The 17,214-nt window shown below is 41.4% G+C and overlaps 2 protein-coding genes across 2 annotated transcripts; both read left to right on the top strand.

Annotated features, from left to right (window-relative positions):
• The first annotated feature begins 483 nt into the window (after positions 1 to 483).
• On the top strand, positions 484 to 12,099 carry scaf4a (SR-related CTD-associated factor 4a). Its single transcript, XM_084373507.1, has 19 exons — positions 484 to 691; positions 2,272 to 2,355; positions 2,485 to 2,529; positions 2,639 to 2,800; positions 2,949 to 3,081; positions 3,591 to 3,730; positions 3,856 to 4,023; positions 4,193 to 4,278; positions 4,406 to 4,490; positions 4,780 to 4,956; positions 5,141 to 5,214; positions 5,363 to 5,553; positions 5,783 to 5,883; positions 6,127 to 6,240; positions 6,340 to 6,496; positions 6,596 to 6,723; positions 6,935 to 7,088; positions 7,743 to 7,898; positions 8,238 to 12,099. Exons 1-19 carry the CDS (start codon positions 662 to 664, stop codon positions 9,464 to 9,466), a joined length of 3,414 nt encoding a protein of 1,137 aa, XP_084229633.1. The 5' UTR covers positions 484 to 661; the 3' UTR covers positions 9,467 to 12,099.
• A 746-nt stretch (positions 12,100 to 12,845) lies between these two features.
• On the top strand, positions 12,846 to 17,214 carry sod1 (superoxide dismutase 1, soluble). Its single transcript, XM_084373182.1, has 5 exons — positions 12,846 to 12,993; positions 15,007 to 15,103; positions 15,251 to 15,320; positions 16,486 to 16,603; positions 16,823 to 17,214. Exons 1-5 carry the CDS (start codon positions 12,922 to 12,924, stop codon positions 16,928 to 16,930), a joined length of 465 nt encoding a protein of 154 aa, XP_084229308.1. The 5' UTR covers positions 12,846 to 12,921; the 3' UTR covers positions 16,931 to 17,214.

Here is a 17,214-nt window from a genome sequence, read left to right as displayed (position 1 = left end):
AGAAATTTTAATCTGAAGGGAAAGACTAACTTTTTTTTATGCCTAAACAAACTAAATACAAAAACTCTCTTTGTTTTCATGACTGAATACTAACTAAATAACCAACTTAACTTAAAGGACAACACAGCTTAAGACTGTTTTACTTTGTTTACATTTGGCGGACCCTGCCACTCATAGTGCCCCTTTAAGACAAATTGACTTGAGTCAGCAAAGGTTGATATCTGATGTAAAAATAGGCCAAATATAAGATTGCACGTGTAGCCTGCTGTGTGTACAGTACCTGACCAGCTCCTGAAGTAGACTGTCAGGCACACAGAGCACAGGAAATGGAAGGAACCAGAACCAGCGGGGGCCCAAAGCTAACATCTGTTTAGGGGTTAAGTCGCCATATCTGAGGACACTCCATGGACCCCCCTGAGCCATGCCTCGTCCTCATACTGTCAACTCCTGCAGCACCCCGCCACCTAGTGGACAAAACATAGAACAACAAAATCGAATCCCATCATGCTTTGCCGTGCCCGCCGACCCGAGAGCTACCGATGCTAGGCTAACTGTCGTTAGCTACCGGGAGCGGACATGTTGTACCGACCCTTCCTTCAATAAACGTCGCTGTAAGCGGGGAAACGGGAGTTGAGGGGGAGGCTCGGAGCGCTGGGCAATCATGGATGCCGTTAACGCCTTCAACCACGAGGTAAGCCGCCTACAGGGCTCGCTGAGACCCTGAAGTCACCGAGTGTGGCGGTGCTGGTCACGGTGCTGTGATGCACTGAAGCTAGCCGAGCAGGACCGACCAGCGGGCCTAGTTAGCTGGACCTGTCCATCTTAACCTGGCCGAGGGCTAGCTGAGTTAGCGTTTGTGGTATAATTTAGCTAACTACACCTGCAGCGCGAGTAATGTTGCTGGAACAAATACTAGGATGTTATGCTAGTTAGCAAGCTAAAATAACGACACCCAGTCCACATTGGTTTAAAGTAACCTTGCATAAAGTTCGTAGAGTAACGTTAATATTAGCTTGGGGGAGCATGGTCAGTGGTGTTTGCAACACTGCTACTTGCAAACACACAGCGAGCAAACACACTGCCCTATTGTTGTTGTCAAGCGCACAAACAAAACGTCCACTTCGGATTCAATGATGTGCTCAGCCTGTTTGTTAAAGATGTCAAGCGAAGTTACTGTAAGGCCTGAGGACTGATGCTTGGTACTGTAGAAGTCCGGGAAAACACAGGTCAATCATTCACCGGTGGTTTTGGTTCTTCTCGTTTCTGCTAATGGTCCTTTAAGCCCTGAAAGTCATAGTTGCCAGGGCTGAGCTCGCTATGGCAAACACAAACCTGTATTATCATCATGATCAGCCAGTCCTGAGACTTGTTTATTGCACCAAAACATTTCCAGCCCAAGATAGTTTCTGATGGTTTTTGGAAAAATAGCTCACAGTTTCAGTAGCAGTTTCTGTCTGACATAGAAACAGAGAAAGTAGCTGTTGTTTATGAATGCAAATCCTTGTTAGACATGACAAATATGTCAGTGCATGCTGTTTGTATATCCCTGTAACAAGAGCAAACATGCACTGATGTATAAGTTAGTTTTTCTCCGAGACTGGGCCATTTTATACACCTCTAAATAAGCAAAGCAATGATTTATTCTAGTTTATTTTTGATTTCTTTGCTGTAACAAGGTTTGTCATTTTGTTTCCCATGAGTAATGCTGCTGTGTGGTGACCTCTTGGATCCTCACCTCAGAACAGTTCAAATGTGTTATTGTCCTCTTCAGACTAGAGGAGGGATTTCTGCACGTGTGAAGGCATTTATAACACATGGAAACTGAAAGAGATAATCAATAGAAACAGAAAATTTCATGCATTCATTGTTTTAGCAGGACAGTGCACTGTAATACTAAAGCATTCGGAATCATGTCTCTGTCAGAGGATAATGACCATTCACATCATCAGTAGTAGCAACCAATCAAAAATCAGCAATCCAATTAACAAATCACATGCTATCATGATAAGCCTATTAAGACTGGAGTATTCATTGCTTGAAGCTTAAGATATCAGGTTTTATTCTGCTACTTGTTTCTACTAAAACTAAGAGTTTGTCCTGTACAGGTGTCTTTGTCATGTTGGAAGACATGAGGCTTTTAAAATTAAAACAAAAATAGTGCTCTAGAAGTCTGAATCTGAAACTCCTCAAGCACTATTCTCTCTCATTTTATCTTCTTCCTCTCTGATGAATCTCCACATCTCACTCCTCTGTTATCTACTCTGTCTCTAGCTGTTCTCATTGATGGACTCCAAGCCCCCAATATCTCGGGCGAAGATGATCTCCATCACCAAATCGGCCATCAAAGCTATGAAAGTAAGAATGAGTTTGAGAGATACTTGTATATCTATTTGAGCAACGTTCTCTGTATTTTTCAATAATAAACCTTATTTTATTAACTTATATCTAAATGAAAACATGCTCACTTGCCTCTCTCTTCCTCAGCTCTACAAACATGTTGTCCAGATTGTGGAAAAGTTTATCAAAAAGGTGAGACAAACCTGTCTGAATTCATTCCTCACATAGTTTCTCTTCTGCAAACAAGAACAAACTCAAATCTGTTTTCTCCTTCTGCGTTCCCCTTCTCTCCTTTCTACAGTGTAAGCCTGAGTACAAGGTAGCAGGCCTGTATGTGGTGGATTCCATCGTCAGGCAGTCCAGACACCAGTTTGGAGCGGACAAGGATGTGTTTGGCCCAAGGTTCACCAAAAACATCACAGGAACTTTTGAAAACCTCTGCCTTTGCCCAGTAGAGGACAGGGTAAGAACGTAAAGTTCACTGTGATGAATATTAGTTGGAAAACTCTTGATTCTATTGTTGTAGTTACAAACAGTACAAAACTGGGGGTTGAAGGATTTTGACAACTTCTGCTTCACCAGTTTCTTTGCTTTCTTATATTCCTTTGTAGAGTAAGATTGTGCGGGTGTTGAACCTGTGGCAGAAGAATGGGGTGTTTAAGATTGAGGTTATTCAGCCTCTCCTGGACATGGCAGCTGGCTCTAGCAGTGCTGCTGCACCCTACACAGGCGCAGATGACCCAGGTAATTTGTCAAAATGTTTTTCTGTGTGTTTTTTTAAAACAAGTTCATTCAATCTTGAAAACAATGTGCATTTGCTTAGTGGAGAAATTTGTAATTTTACTGCTTGACTTATTCTGAGTGATGCTGACATTCAAAGGCATGTGTGTGCTGCTTAGGCCTGTCACGTGAGCTACTTTTTGGTAGTGACGATATATTGTCAATAAGTAATTGCAATAAACAAGATTATTGTCATTAAGACCATTTTATGCCATTGATATAAGGATAGGCTATCTAAGGCTATCTATCTATATAAGGATAGGCTATCCTTATATCAAAGGTGATACTTGCATTATTATGCTGATATGCTATCATAGCATATCAGCATAATAATGCAAGTATCGCCTTTTAAAAGTGCAATTAAACAAACATGCATGTTAACACAACAATGTGTACAAAAAGTCAATAATGTGATTATCCTGACTGGTTTAAACCTGATCACACACCTGTTCACGCTCTGTCTCTCCTCTCAGGTACTTCCCCACCTCCAGCCAAAGAGCCAGTTACTGCGGTAACGGCAAACTCTGCCACCACAACAACTGCTGCTCAGCTGCAAAACTCTGATGCCTTTGCTGCTGTGGCACAGCTCTTCCAGTCCTCGCAGGGTCAGCAGGTGAGTGTGTGTGTGCTAGTGCAGGCTTGCATTAGCTTTGTTGTATTAGTTCAATTATCATTGCTTCCACATCTCTGACCTTCACAAAAAACTCTTCTTGTACTCACTGTCACTGCCATTTTTAGCTTCAACAGATGCTCCAGAACTTTCAGCAGCAGCCCGTGAAGCCCGACACCAACACTCAGCCTCCTGTCCATAATATTCAAACACAGGGCCAAAACATCACAACTGGACTGGGCATGGTCGCCCCGCAACCTCCCCTACCCACCCAGCAGATGACGGCCTTTGATAAGGTGGCAATGTGTTTTTGTGTTTTAATAAGCCATCTGCAGCTAAATGTACTCTTAATAACACTTTTTTGCGCAGTGCTTTGAGTACAAGTAAAATAAGGTTGTACAAGTTCTTCTTTGTTTGTCTGTGCTTTGTGAACCTTTTTATTTGAATTACCTTCCTCTTTCTTAGAAATTGCTGGATCGCTTTGACTATGACGACGAACCGGAAACCGGAGAAGAAGCAAAGAAGGATGACATCTCATCACACCCGTCCTTGTAAGCCCTATATTTTTTACAAACTACAGGAGATCTGCAATGCCAAGAAGTATAAAGCTCTAATTGATTTTTAAAAATGAACTTAAAGCTGTGAAGCTGATCGTGTATTTTGTTGTTATCGTCACAGTATGCAGCAGCCTCCAGCCTTCCCACAGCACATGGAGCACTTTAAACCGCAGATGATTAACATGTTGCAAGACCCCTCACAACAGGTAATAAGGACAAACGTTTTTAATTGAAAGATGACTTGTCTTTCCTGACATTTCAAACCTCTCATTCTTCGGTCTTTGTTTTTTTTCCCGCCATTTTTACTTTTAAATATTAAACTATCAAATATAAGCTAACACTTGAACTGTGTTACAAATATAGGGATACGTAATGCATGTAGCACTATTTTATACACTACAGTATTCCCTTTTTATTGCAGCCAACCCCGCTTTTTTATATTTGTGAAAAGCCCTATTGTACATGCACAATATTTATCCCAGCATTCTTTCTCAGGTTCCTCTCCCTCCTAATGGCCAGCCCCAGGCCTATGGTTTTCCACCAGGACAAAGCTTCCCAGTTATGATGCCTCCTATGGGGCATGTTTTACCAGGACAGCCCCTCCCTGGTTCTACTGGGCCTCCAGGCTTTCCAGGGGTACATCCTCCCCACATTGCCGCCCAGCAGCAACAGGTAGACTTAAGAATAGTGCACAGGATATTTAAAAACTAAGAAGCTAATTTCAGCTTTTAAATTTAAATCTCAAGCCAGAAATTTGGAAAACAGCTTATAGGCTTACATTTTTATGTTTAGTTAAAGTGGGAGATTAAGAAGTAGTTCATCAGATTATAATCGTGTCTTGTCCATTCCATATCAGGATTTGTCAGTGGATATGGACCGTTCAGCTATAAGGGATGGCAGACATGTTCAACGATCAAACTCAGGCTCCAGGTAAACATCTGAAATTGGATGCGATGTGTCACATTGTCTCAGCAGTGTAAATTTGTTCTTTAACATTCATTTAATGTTATGCTAATAAACTCCTCCGTATTTAATTATGAACATATCATGACTTGCAATATTTTTTATTTTTCTTCAGATCTCCAAAGCGGAGGAGGTCACGGTCTAATTCCCGTACACGGCGATCCAGGCACAGGCGATCCCGCTCGCGCTCCAGAGACCGACGTCACCATTCCCCACGCGCTCGCTCGCTGGAGCGCAGGGAGAGGGAGAAAGAGCGAGAGCGACGGCAGAAAGGCCTTCCGCCACCCAAGAGCGAGACACTAAGCAGTGAGTCATAATCTATTTATGTCCATATTTATTCAGGCAGATAGACATGACCCTGAAATGTTGGATGAGGTGTGCGTTGTGTTGTTTAATAGTTTTAAAAAATTCTTGTCTTTGGATGACAGCACTGTGTTTTCTGACAATAATTTCCCTCCCTTTGATTCCAAGTATTGAATATATTTTTTGCATTTCTAAGTCCTTGTTCACATTACCTTTTATTTCTCCTTTTCAGTTTGCAGTACAACTCTCTGGGTGGGTCAGCTGGACAAGAGAACACAGCAGCAAGATGTTGCCTGTTTACTGGAGGAGTTTGGCCAGATAGAGTCAATCAATGTAAGTGAACTCAAATAGATCAGTTATATTGATCGACATCTTGTGTTTGTAATTTTTCATTTACTCATCTAAAAATAGATATAATATAGCCTCTGCTTTTTGTCAATGTGTGATATTTAGGTTAATTAAATACTGATTAACCCTGACTTACTAACCCTACTGCCGTAGTGCAATCATCACCTGACTAAATGAAAATCGCAATCTTTTTTTGCTCACCTCTGTTTGTCCTCCTCTCTTCTTAAGATGATCCCTCCACGTGGCTGTGCCTACATTGTCATGATACACAGGCAAGATGCCTTCAGGGCTCTACAGAAGCTTAGTAGAGGATCTCACAAAGTTAACCAGAAAGCCATCAAGGTGAGCAAAGCATTACTAAACAAAAAATGCAAATCAAATCAAAGAGAAACTGAGAATTTTAAAATTGAATCAAGAGTTGTTTTGTTCATTTCTTGCCAGATTGCTTGGGCTTTGAATAAGGGCATAAAGGCTGAGTTTAAACAGTACTGGGATGTGGAGCTGGGTGTCACCTACATACCTTGGTCTAAAATCAGAGAGGCTCAGTTGGAGGAGCTAAAAGAAGGAGGAATACTGGATGTAGACACCTTATCACCAGGTAAAAACTCTGACACATTAGGAAATAATACAAACACATAACAAAATGCTGTGTGTATTATAGTATGCTGACCAGTCTGAATGATGCCCGTCTTTCCAGAGTGGAGTGGAGTGAGGAAGACTCTTGACCTCCCGGAGGAGCTCACCCATAACGGCCGTTCAGAGTCACAGCAGCCTGAGGAGACACAGGTATTACCTGTGGCTGCTGCAGCTGCTCCACTTGCACAGGTAAGCAACAACACAATGTTCATCTATTGCAGGTAAATAAATGTTGAGGTACCATTTAAAATAATATGACATGCTGGTGTGTCACCTGGTGACATAAGATGATTTTGTTTGATGAAGTTACTAAACTCTTGTGTTTCTCCAGTGCGTCACTGGGAAGAATAACAGATAATCTCTTTTGAGATCTCCAGTAAATCCCTGTAAATGTTCTCAGGTTCCTCAAATGCAGCAGCCCATGGTTGGTGTGGGCTCTCTCCAGCCTCCTGTCTTTCCTGGTCCCATAGGCATGCCTCCGCCTTCCTTCCCCCCAGGCGTCCCCCCTCCTCCTTTCATCAGACCTGGCTTCAATCCCATGCAGATGCCTCCAGGTAGCACCTCCTACAGCTGCCATCAAACCACCTCTCACTGGCTTTCATTCAGTTTCTCGCTCTGACACTGTGTCCATTCATGAACAATGTTTTTCAGTAATGTACACACAAATTAAGGACGATTTCAGGTCTGTAGATCAGTTTATTTGATTGAAATGATCGATCAATCAATCAATCAATCAAATCAAATGATGATACATTTCCATTTAGTAACTTATTCATTGCGCAGTTATAGTGAGTGTCATCCTACATCATCCGCTTTTCATGGACCCTCATCTGTAAAACAAATTCCTGCGACACTATTCTGCTCCTCTTCCTGTTTATCTGTGTTCTCTGCTGTCAAAGAGCTCCTGAAGAAATGATTGTCAAGAGTAGTGATGAAAAGTCAGAATACGGAAAATAGAGCTGTCATGTTTTGGTAACTTTTTAAGTAAGAAACTGAGAAAATACATAGGCTAGACTCAAGCACAACATCTTTTCACTCTCTGATTGATTGTAGAGAATCCCCTCAACTTAAGTTGTCCTATGCTTGGTCGTCTTTGCTGTTACACCTCAACAAACCGCATCAGTGACCTTCCAGTTGTCAGAAGAATTGGCTTTAACTGAATCAAACTGGCTTGAAAGCACACTCATTTCTCACCCCTCTTCTCCCAGGTTTTCCTCCTCCAGGTGCCATGCCTTTAGGTCCCCCACCTCCTGCCAAAGGTGGAGTGGACGACCCGCCTCTGGACCCAGCAGGTCTGGGCAGCAGGACAAATGATGAGGTCATGGAGGGTCACAACATCTTCAACAACCAGATGGGACCTATGGGTCAGTCTGTCTTTTTTTCTACAGACCTTTCACCAGGTGTTTCTCTTTCTGCCCTACCCACTGTGTTTATGTTGGGGGTTTGTTGAGTTTGGCCATTAAAACTGGTTGCAATTTTACCATTAAATACAGTATAGTGCTTTAACAGTGACTCGATTGGTTGATGGGCAGAAATGTAATTGATGACTAGTTTGATTATGATGAATTTGTATTAATATGGTACCAGGCATTTGCCAGTTAGTGTCTCTCAAATGGTAGGATTTGTTGTAAATTGAATATTTTGGTTCTTCTAGAAAGTTGAAATAAAATTAAAGCTCTATTTTGTTTTTGTTTCTCCAACAGGTAACCAGGTGGGTGTACCTCCAGGTTCCCTCCCAGGTGGACCTCCAGGAAACCTCCAACCCCCTTCTGGTGGTCTACTTGGTGCACGGCCTGGTTTAATCCCACTTCAGCGTCCCCCGGTTCCCCCACCACACATGCAGCGTTTCCCTCCACCCCACGGGCCACGACCCCCTCACCCCAACATGCCTCCCATGCCCCCTCAGATGATGCCCAGAGGTCCACACCCTCAAATGATGCACCATGACCCTCCTCCACCCAAAGGAGGCTTTGGGATGCTCCCTCCCCACAATATGAGGGCTCCTTTCCCTCCGCATGGACATGGCCCCCCTCCTCAAGGTCCTCCTCCTCCTTTTATCAGACCAGGGGGTCCTCCTCGTGGCCTGGAGGGGCCAGAAGAAATGGATGGCAGATCTTTCAGAGGAGACCGGCCTGGATTCAGGGACCGAGAGCCAGAGAGGGACAGAGACTGGGATCGAGACAGGGATAGAGAGAGGGACCGAGGCTTTGGAGGCGGAAGGCGTCCATTTGGTGAGGGAGGGAGGGGTGGAAGTGGTGATAAAATGGATGGGAGGGACAGGCTCGGAGGCTGGCACGAAGATGGAGGCGAACACCGGGGAGGAGGATGGGAGAGAGACAGAGATCGGGATCGGGATAGAGACCGTGATCGGGACAGAGACCGTGATCGGGACAGAGATAGACGCGACTGGAGGGACAGGCGAAGTGGCCCGGACAGCGACAGGGAACGAGGGAGGGGTGACGACGGCGACAGGGAACGAGGGAGGGGTGACGACGGCGACAGGGAACGAGGGAGGGGTGACGACAGCGAGAGGGAGCGAGGGCGGGGGGAGGGAGGAGAAAGAGGAAGGGGAGAAGGAGGGAGTCGAGAAAGAGGCAGAGGAGCTGAAGGAAAAGAAGGGGACAGGCCAAGGCGGTCAGAACGGCGAGAGAGGACCACACGGTGGGACAGAGATGATCGACTGGCTGAGCTAGAGAACATGGACAGATTTCGGACCTCTGACAGCACAGAGAAACCTTGTGTGACTCCTGCGGCCACTGCAGAAAGCAGTGAAGAACCAGTTGTGGAAACTTCTCAAAAGAAGGCAGAATCAGAACCTTTAGCTCCGCCCTCAGAGGTAACTACTGCTGCAGTGGAGGCAATGTCGCCCTCTGAGCCTTTACCTTCAGCTCAAAGTGAGCCCTCAGAAACAAAAGAGGAAGCAGCGTCGTAGACTGGCTCACTTCTCTTGCAGCCAGAAACTGCTGCGAACCACTGAAAGATTTTAAAAAAAGGTTGTTAACCAGGCTCAATTCCTGGCAGATGAATAAGTAACTTGTCACAGTTTGTCAGCTGATAATTAACAGTTTCTGGGCAGTAACACATTTCTTGAAAACACATATCTCCCACACATGTGAAAATGGTTGTTTTCAGACTTCATGTTCAAATTTGGCTTTACTTCAGTCTCTCAAAACACATCACCACTTGAAAATCTGTTTGGGAAAATGGTTTCAGTTAAGTATTGACTGTCTACTAACTGTGAGTTGCGAGAATGAAAGGAGTGTTTGCATGTTGACTAAGCTCTGTTCATCTGAGGTTAATTTGAGTTAGTTTTTTGCTTTTAATCAAGGTGGTCTCCAGATATAGAAAAAAAAGAATTTTCTTCATTACACAAACCAATTTTTTACTTCATGGCCATGTGATAACAGGCACTCCTCAACCAAGTAAATGTGTTCATTTTAAAACATTGGTTTTAATTTGCCAAAATGTCATGTCAAACACTGAATAATAGAGGCGCCATTTATTTTTCTTTGTTGTTTTCATCTCATTTTGTGTTTCATGTTGTCTCCTCATTGCAATATTGCAGCCAGTAAGGCACAGCTCTGAAAGGACTATGGTGGCCTTATAATCCAATCAAGTTACTTGCAGGTGTTTGAATTAAAAAGGGCATGTTATTTTTGTTTTGTTTTTTATTTTTTTTAAAAGTACAAATTAGTTAAGGCATCCTTCTGGATGTTGGGGTAACTTAGACTAAGAATTAGGCCTGGTACTTTGCTCACACAGACAGCCGAGCTTTCCTTTTACTTGAGGAACTCACTTCTTAGCCTTTGAACCACAGTTAATTTCAGGCAGAATAAGGATGAGTCCTCATTCTACCAGCCACTCGCTGCAGTAACTGATGGATCTGTGACATGCACATGTACTGGTTAATACCCTAAATCCACTCTCAATACAAGGTTTAAGTTTTCAAAAATGTATACCAGTATTACCAAGACTCTTACATAGGACTGGACATGGGACTGATTAGAAACCGAGATAATAATAATTAGAAACCAAGCTTAATCTCACAAGGTTTGAGTCTTACTTGGTAGTCATGTTTTACTGACAGCAGGAACTGAACCCAGTTCCTTGTGAAAAAAGTAACACTCCTCAATCCACTCATTCTAATATTATTTAGCTAATCAAGAAGGCTTCGTTTGTACTTCGTTTGTACTTCTTCAGATGTCACTTTATAGAAAAGTTGTTAAGAAAAAGAAGAAAATCTTTTCTCTGTGTGTGCATAATCATTTCGTTTAGTTACAAAAATATTGGACAAACAATTGTTGGGGCTCAAAACCAAGGACTTAAGCTATAACTGTGGCATTATCACATTTCTTTTGTTTCATTGGCATTGTGAGTGATATGCCAAGAGGCATTTTGCATAAGAAACTTCACAAAAGAAAGGGTACGTCTCCGTGTATCATGGTATGTCTCCCTAGGAATATTTAGGACGTTAATGAATTTGGTGTTAAATAAGTTGGCTTTGTTTCTGAAGTTTGAGTGATATATATACAGAGATAGTGGTAAGCCAACATACAGACGAGTATATCCATTAGCAAAGACATGACCAACAGCTGTTGAAAAACTGCTGGGAAAAAAAAATATTTTTCTTGGTAAAAATGGATTTTTATATTGGTTTCTGTTAAATCTTTCGACAGTCAGTTTTTCCAAACTAACATCCAAGTCATGAAAATTAATTGACATGCTTGCCTAAATACATGGAAACTTGAGTAGATCCAAGAGAGGAATATCCATCACAAGTTTATTTCAAAACTATTGTACTGCAAAGAAAGAATTCAGGCGCCGGCTTGGATTTTTGAGCATTTTGTAAACAAGTCAATGGGTAGACTCGATCAGATTTATGTTTACGTTGGCGGTTTCTTTTTGCTGCGTGTATGGTAGGAAGAGGGCAATCTCTGGGATCAGGCAAATGAGTTTGCCTCACGCAAGTCAGTCAAGCTCTGATTTATATCAGTTTTGGCCACATGAAAACGCAAAACATAACCCTGTAACTGAATTCACTTTTGTTTTTGTCTATGATAAACTCAGCTTTCAAACTTAGTGTCTTTTTCACTGACGACGTACTGTATCTGACTTTTTAACAATTGCAGCCCAGATTCTGCAAGTCCACTTCACAGAGAGGCACTGAGGGCAAAACTAAAGTGATGAAATGAAGAGTGTTGCTTGGGACACACTGCTGTAAATATGCTTGTATCACTGACGATTCAAAGATGTAATGGTAATTGTTGTTTATGATCTGTGATTCGTTTATCTGAGAGAAACAAATTGACTTGGAAGGAACAACAAAGGCCCTTTGCTTTAACGTTTTTTTAACTCCTCATGGTTTGAAAGTTGACAGATGTTTCTATGATTTGTTAAAAATACAAAAGACATGGACATAAAATCTTCAATATTTCAGCCAGAGGAAATTGTTTTTAATAAACTATTTTTGTACCAAATCATTTTCCTTGTTCAACTGATATTAAATGCTTAACCCATGCTGCTAACTGGTAGTCAGATGTTAAACGATAAAATTATTCAGAATCATCTGGCAAACATTGGATGTAATGATGTAGTGGTCTGTTTAAATGCCACAGTGGTAACAGTGATTTTCGAGTCATTTAACTACTGCTCAAAGGCCCCTTACCTTCTATGGTGAATAGTAAAACAAGTAAGATGTTTAATTATTTGTCTAAGTGTCGACAACAAAGAGCCAGTGGAACAGCAGACTTAGCAGCGCACAGTTTTTCCCTCAAATGTTCTTTATATGAAAGACCAGTCATTCAAATTAACTCTGTCCTAGTGCCATAGTAATCAGCATATAGTTTTATTCATGCTACTTAACCACTGACTGAAAGAGGCCTATTGACAGCACTGTCTCTCCAGCTTAGTAACTTTTAGGCAACATGAATGAATATAGGTTAAATCATGGGTCGTGCAGGGACATGTAACATCGTGATAAAGGAATTCTAGATTTGTTCTTTCTTTATATAGCAAATTAGGATACTGATTGATAGTACTGATGTAAACAAAGCAAGCAAAATAAAGCAATACATTTCATATTAATTTTCTATTACAACTTAAGGCCTTCTTATTTATACAAATATTCTAATCGTGGTGAATATCAGCTTTTATGGGGGCTCAAACTGTTTTATTTGACATATCAAACGGAGTTGGTCACCTGCTTAATGGGCTGCTTTCTAACGTAACGATCCGTGACCAATCAGATTTTGTCCTTTTTGGTTGTACTTGACTCTGATTGGCTGCCTGTGTTATACGCCCGCCCACCATGCACTGACGTAGGTTGGTTTTCTAACAAGAGCAAGGACGTCAGAAACTTGAGCAGTTTTGAAAACTACAGCAAAGAAGATGGTGCAGAAAGCAGTGTGTGTGCTGAAAGGAGCCGGGGAGACCACCGGGGTCGTTCATTTTGAGCAGGAGGTAAGGCGTGCTACTTTGCCTTTACAGGAAGAAATATCTATTCAAACGAAACTACCCGGAGGTTTGACATGCATCCTCACGGAGTCTTAGCGCTCAGATGCTAAGCGGGCTAGCTGAGTTCTCCGTGCATGAGCCGTAAGACAAGTTAGATCGGTTTGCAAGCAGCGACTTAGCTAGCTAGCTAACGTTACATATCACAGTTGTATGACAATGCTTCGAACAGATTTTGAAACCCCTGCTGATTTTTTTACATAGGTTACCTGACGGGGGGGCACATTTATTCAGTGCTAATTGTTTGCACGTTGCAAAACACCTATTAACGTGAAGTGCGCACACAGTCAATAACCACTAATTGTCGCTTTTCATTCAAAGTAGGCTGCTCGAGTGAATTATCTAGTTAGTTAGCTAACTTATCTAATACTACAGACAACAAACAACGGCCTGTCATTAAACTCATAACCTTTGTACGTTCATGGCCTGTGATTTGTTAATGATCGTGTGTGTGTGTGTTTGTGTTTGTGTGTGTGTGTGTGTGGTAGAAACGCCTGTTGCATAAGTTCTGTGTTTGGATTGTCTGTTTCTATCAATGCAAAACATTTCCACACTAATGTGGTTAGCTGATCCTCACCACGTCAGGGAGCACTTCTGCTTGTAGCTGTCTTACTGAACACCAAGTTGCAGTCTAAAGCTGCATCATTAATTAATGGTAGCATTAAAACAAGAGCAAACCCATATATTTTTGCTGAGTCACTGCTCCCCTCCTTCTTGTTGCCTTCATCTCCAAATATTTAGCCTTGTTGACAAGGGCATAGCAATATTGAGCAATCACGTGTCGTAGAGGATGAGAATAAGCAGCATTTGACTACCTAAATTCAATGACAGGTATATTTTGTCCAGTTACATGGGATATCTTCAGTCTTACAGGCACGATGCTGCAGTTTTGGGCTGAATATCATTAAACTATTCTAGTCCAACAAAGTCCAACATGAAATTAAACTGCATTTCTGTCTGCTACAGCATGTGTTCTCCTTTCAGGAAAAAAACCCAAAACAAAACCAGAGGAAGTGTATGTTTTACATTACAGTAATTGACAGAGTACAGTTCCTGTATTGGTCTACGCAGATGGAGATCTTAATTTGATACAGCTAATTAAATCTTGCCGAAGCATTAATTTCAGCCTTTGATCACAGAGTAGCCTGATACACAACACAAGACTTTGAAAAAACAACCAACAACAACCTGCCTTCCAGATAAAGGCCCCATCTTATCTAACTTACAAACATGAACACACGCTTTGTGCTCCACCTTAGCATGTTGAACAAGCGCCCAGTGCTAATGTCAGTTTGCAGGCTAGATGGCTAATTAGCTGCTCAGCTGCCGCACATTAAACAGCATGTAACAATATGTGCTTTCGGTTGCACTTAAAGGAGAGTAACATTTTCAAAGAAGTGGCTTTGACTTGTTAAAATGTAATGATGTTACAAAATAGATAAAGAATTAATTTTGTTATGATGTGAAATGTTCCTCTAGGGACACTGTTCTTTCTTTTTCAAAAGGAGGTCAGTGACAGCACCCGGTGCATGACTGGGACTGTTGTGTTGCCTAGCAGGTTGAAGCAAAGGTGGATGTTGTTGATATAATAACCTAATCCAGGTCCTCTCAAGGACCTAAAAATAGCCTTTCAATGTTTTGGATTTGTTAAATTTATACTGCGAAATCTGAAATCTATACGAGAGGAAGTCAAGTTATTAAATACCTAAAGTCAGAATTTGTCATATTTATTTGTGCATTTTAGTACCATTTGTAGTTGACATGTTTTTATAATTTTAGTTATTTTCATCATGTACAAATGTCCTTCAAATTTTTGATTTATATTTTGTTTGGGGTAACTAACAAGATTGCCCAGGGATGAAATGGTCCCTGTTTTGTTTACTTAAGCTTCATGTCCTTGTAGCCAGCTGGTTTTGACAGCTCTTTAGTGTCCTGATAAATCGTGTTCTCTTGATCTTTTAGAGTGATTCAGCCCCTGTGACGCTCAAAGGAGAAATCTCGGGACTTACTCCTGGTGAGCATGGTTTCCATGTCCATGCATTTGGAGACAATACAAATGGTGAGTTTCTATCAGGTTTCTGATACTGGATGACTTGCAAATTAATGCATTGCCTGGTTTCAGCTTCCCGACAACCAGACTGAATCTGAAATGTTTCATGACATAAATGCTTTGCTTTTTAAATTATTTTGTATTTCTTTTTCCCAGGGTGCATCAGTGCAGGCCCTCACTTCAATCCCCACAATAAGAATCATGCCGGTCCTACTGATGCAGAGAGGTGAGTACGGTCTGAGTGAAGAGTATGTATGAGCCATTTCAAGATTGAGCAAATTATTGTCTGTTAATCCTCATTTTAACAGTTGATGTAAATGGTTAACATTTACATTACATTTACAGCTCCCTCACATTGATTTTAAATCATGAGTCCATGTAAAACCTTGAGAGGCTCTTATTTGATCAATTACTTAATGAAATAAGAAGTCCTGTTCTTGTATAAGTGTTTGTATAGTAGGGAGAGACCAAAAGGAATTGGCATTCATTGTATGTGAAGTTGCAACGATTTATGTTCGATTGAATAGATAAGTCATATTTACTTTTGTTCAGAAACAACTCGCCAAAGTTTGCATAGTTTTGCATGTGGTAAGTAGTTAGATCATGTGTCTGATAACACATTTTAAGTCACAGATAATTTGTTGGAAGGGAAAACTAGCATCGATTTGCTTTCTGTTGGTGCAAAATGTGTTTTTTATTCTTTGGAGGGGAGCAAATGAAGCTTCATGCAACGCTTTTTTTCCCTTTTATTAGATAGCAACAGTTGAGAGACAGGGACGCAACATGCAGCAAAGGTCCACGACAAGAATAACCTGGTTATAAATTATTGCCACTTTGTGATAAGAGAGTTTAATAAATCACCATCTGTAATAAAAACTTCAGTGGTGAGTTCAGAGACGATACTTAATTTCCTAACAACTTAATTATGACCTGAAAATAGATTAATACACAAAGAATATTGGATATCAGTTTGAAGTATGTTTGTTTAAAAAAGAAATTTAAAAAAAGGAAGCACAGGTGAAAGTAATGATGGCAGTATATCGTGCAGATGTGACAATAAGCCAGTGTGCCAACATCCTGACCCTGCTTCTGGAACAATTAAATGATTTTTAGCTGCAACAAAGGGCTTTATTATGTTGATTGCACCTTTTTAGAGTAGTATTTATTGGATTGGAAATAATGATTGGGTCTTACACAGGAAGGTTTTCTGATCGAATACTTAGATCAGAGCTATCAGTCGAGAATTCATATTGGTGTATGTTAAAATATCAGGCTTGTTCAATGTGACTAACATGTGATAATAGGAGCAAGTCAAAAGTATATTGCCAGTTGTCTGTTTTTAAGATGGGTTCAATGCAAGTAAATGTTGTTTTTTAAATTCATGTAATTAGGCATGTTGGAGACCTGGGGAATGTGACTGCAGGAGCAGATAATGTTGCCAAGATAGACATCACGGACAAGATGCTCACTCTCAGTGGGCCCTTGTCCATCATTGGCAGAACCATGGTGGTAAGGAAAAGTCATTTTCCATTTAATTTCCTGTGAGCCCAGTTTGTGAGACTAGCCTCAAGTTAACTTGTTCATGTTGGCTTTATGAGACAGATTCCAGTTGGGGCTCATACGGGACGAACAAAAACCTGCAGGATATTGTACCGCACTGACTGGAAATGAGCATCTCGGCTATAAACTGATAATCTTTCTGACGGCGCTCTCTGTCCTGTGTTTTAGATCCACGAGAAGGCAGACGACCTTGGAAAAGGAGGCAACGAGGAGAGTCTAAAGACAGGCAATGCTGGTGGACGTCTGGCCTGTGGAGTCATTGGCATCTGCCAATAAAGATAACATGGAGCACTGAAAACGTCTTTTCCCCAGAGCACTTAATAAGACCAACCTAGCTACTTGATGTGTCAGTTTGTCCTTTTCACTTCTCTGGCATTTTACTGACTAGTCAAGAGAGTAGATGAGCCATGTCTGACCCTGTCCGTTCTTCATGATAATTGTATGTATGGGTTTATATGTCTGCCATTTAGTTTTGGTCCCAAAGAATTGGTAACGCACAATTAAAATAAACGGATGTATACAATTTGAAAAGCTAACCAATAAATTGTAAGTTCATCTGA

The sequence above is a fragment of the Pagrus pagrus genome, assembly GCF_965226575.1.
Source record: "Pagrus pagrus genome assembly, chromosome: 14".
In the NCBI taxonomy this organism is placed as follows: Eukaryota; Metazoa; Chordata; class Actinopteri; order Spariformes; family Sparidae; genus Pagrus; species Pagrus pagrus.
Note: the sequence above shows the minus strand (reverse complement) of the source record. Positions and strands in the feature narration are given on the sequence as shown.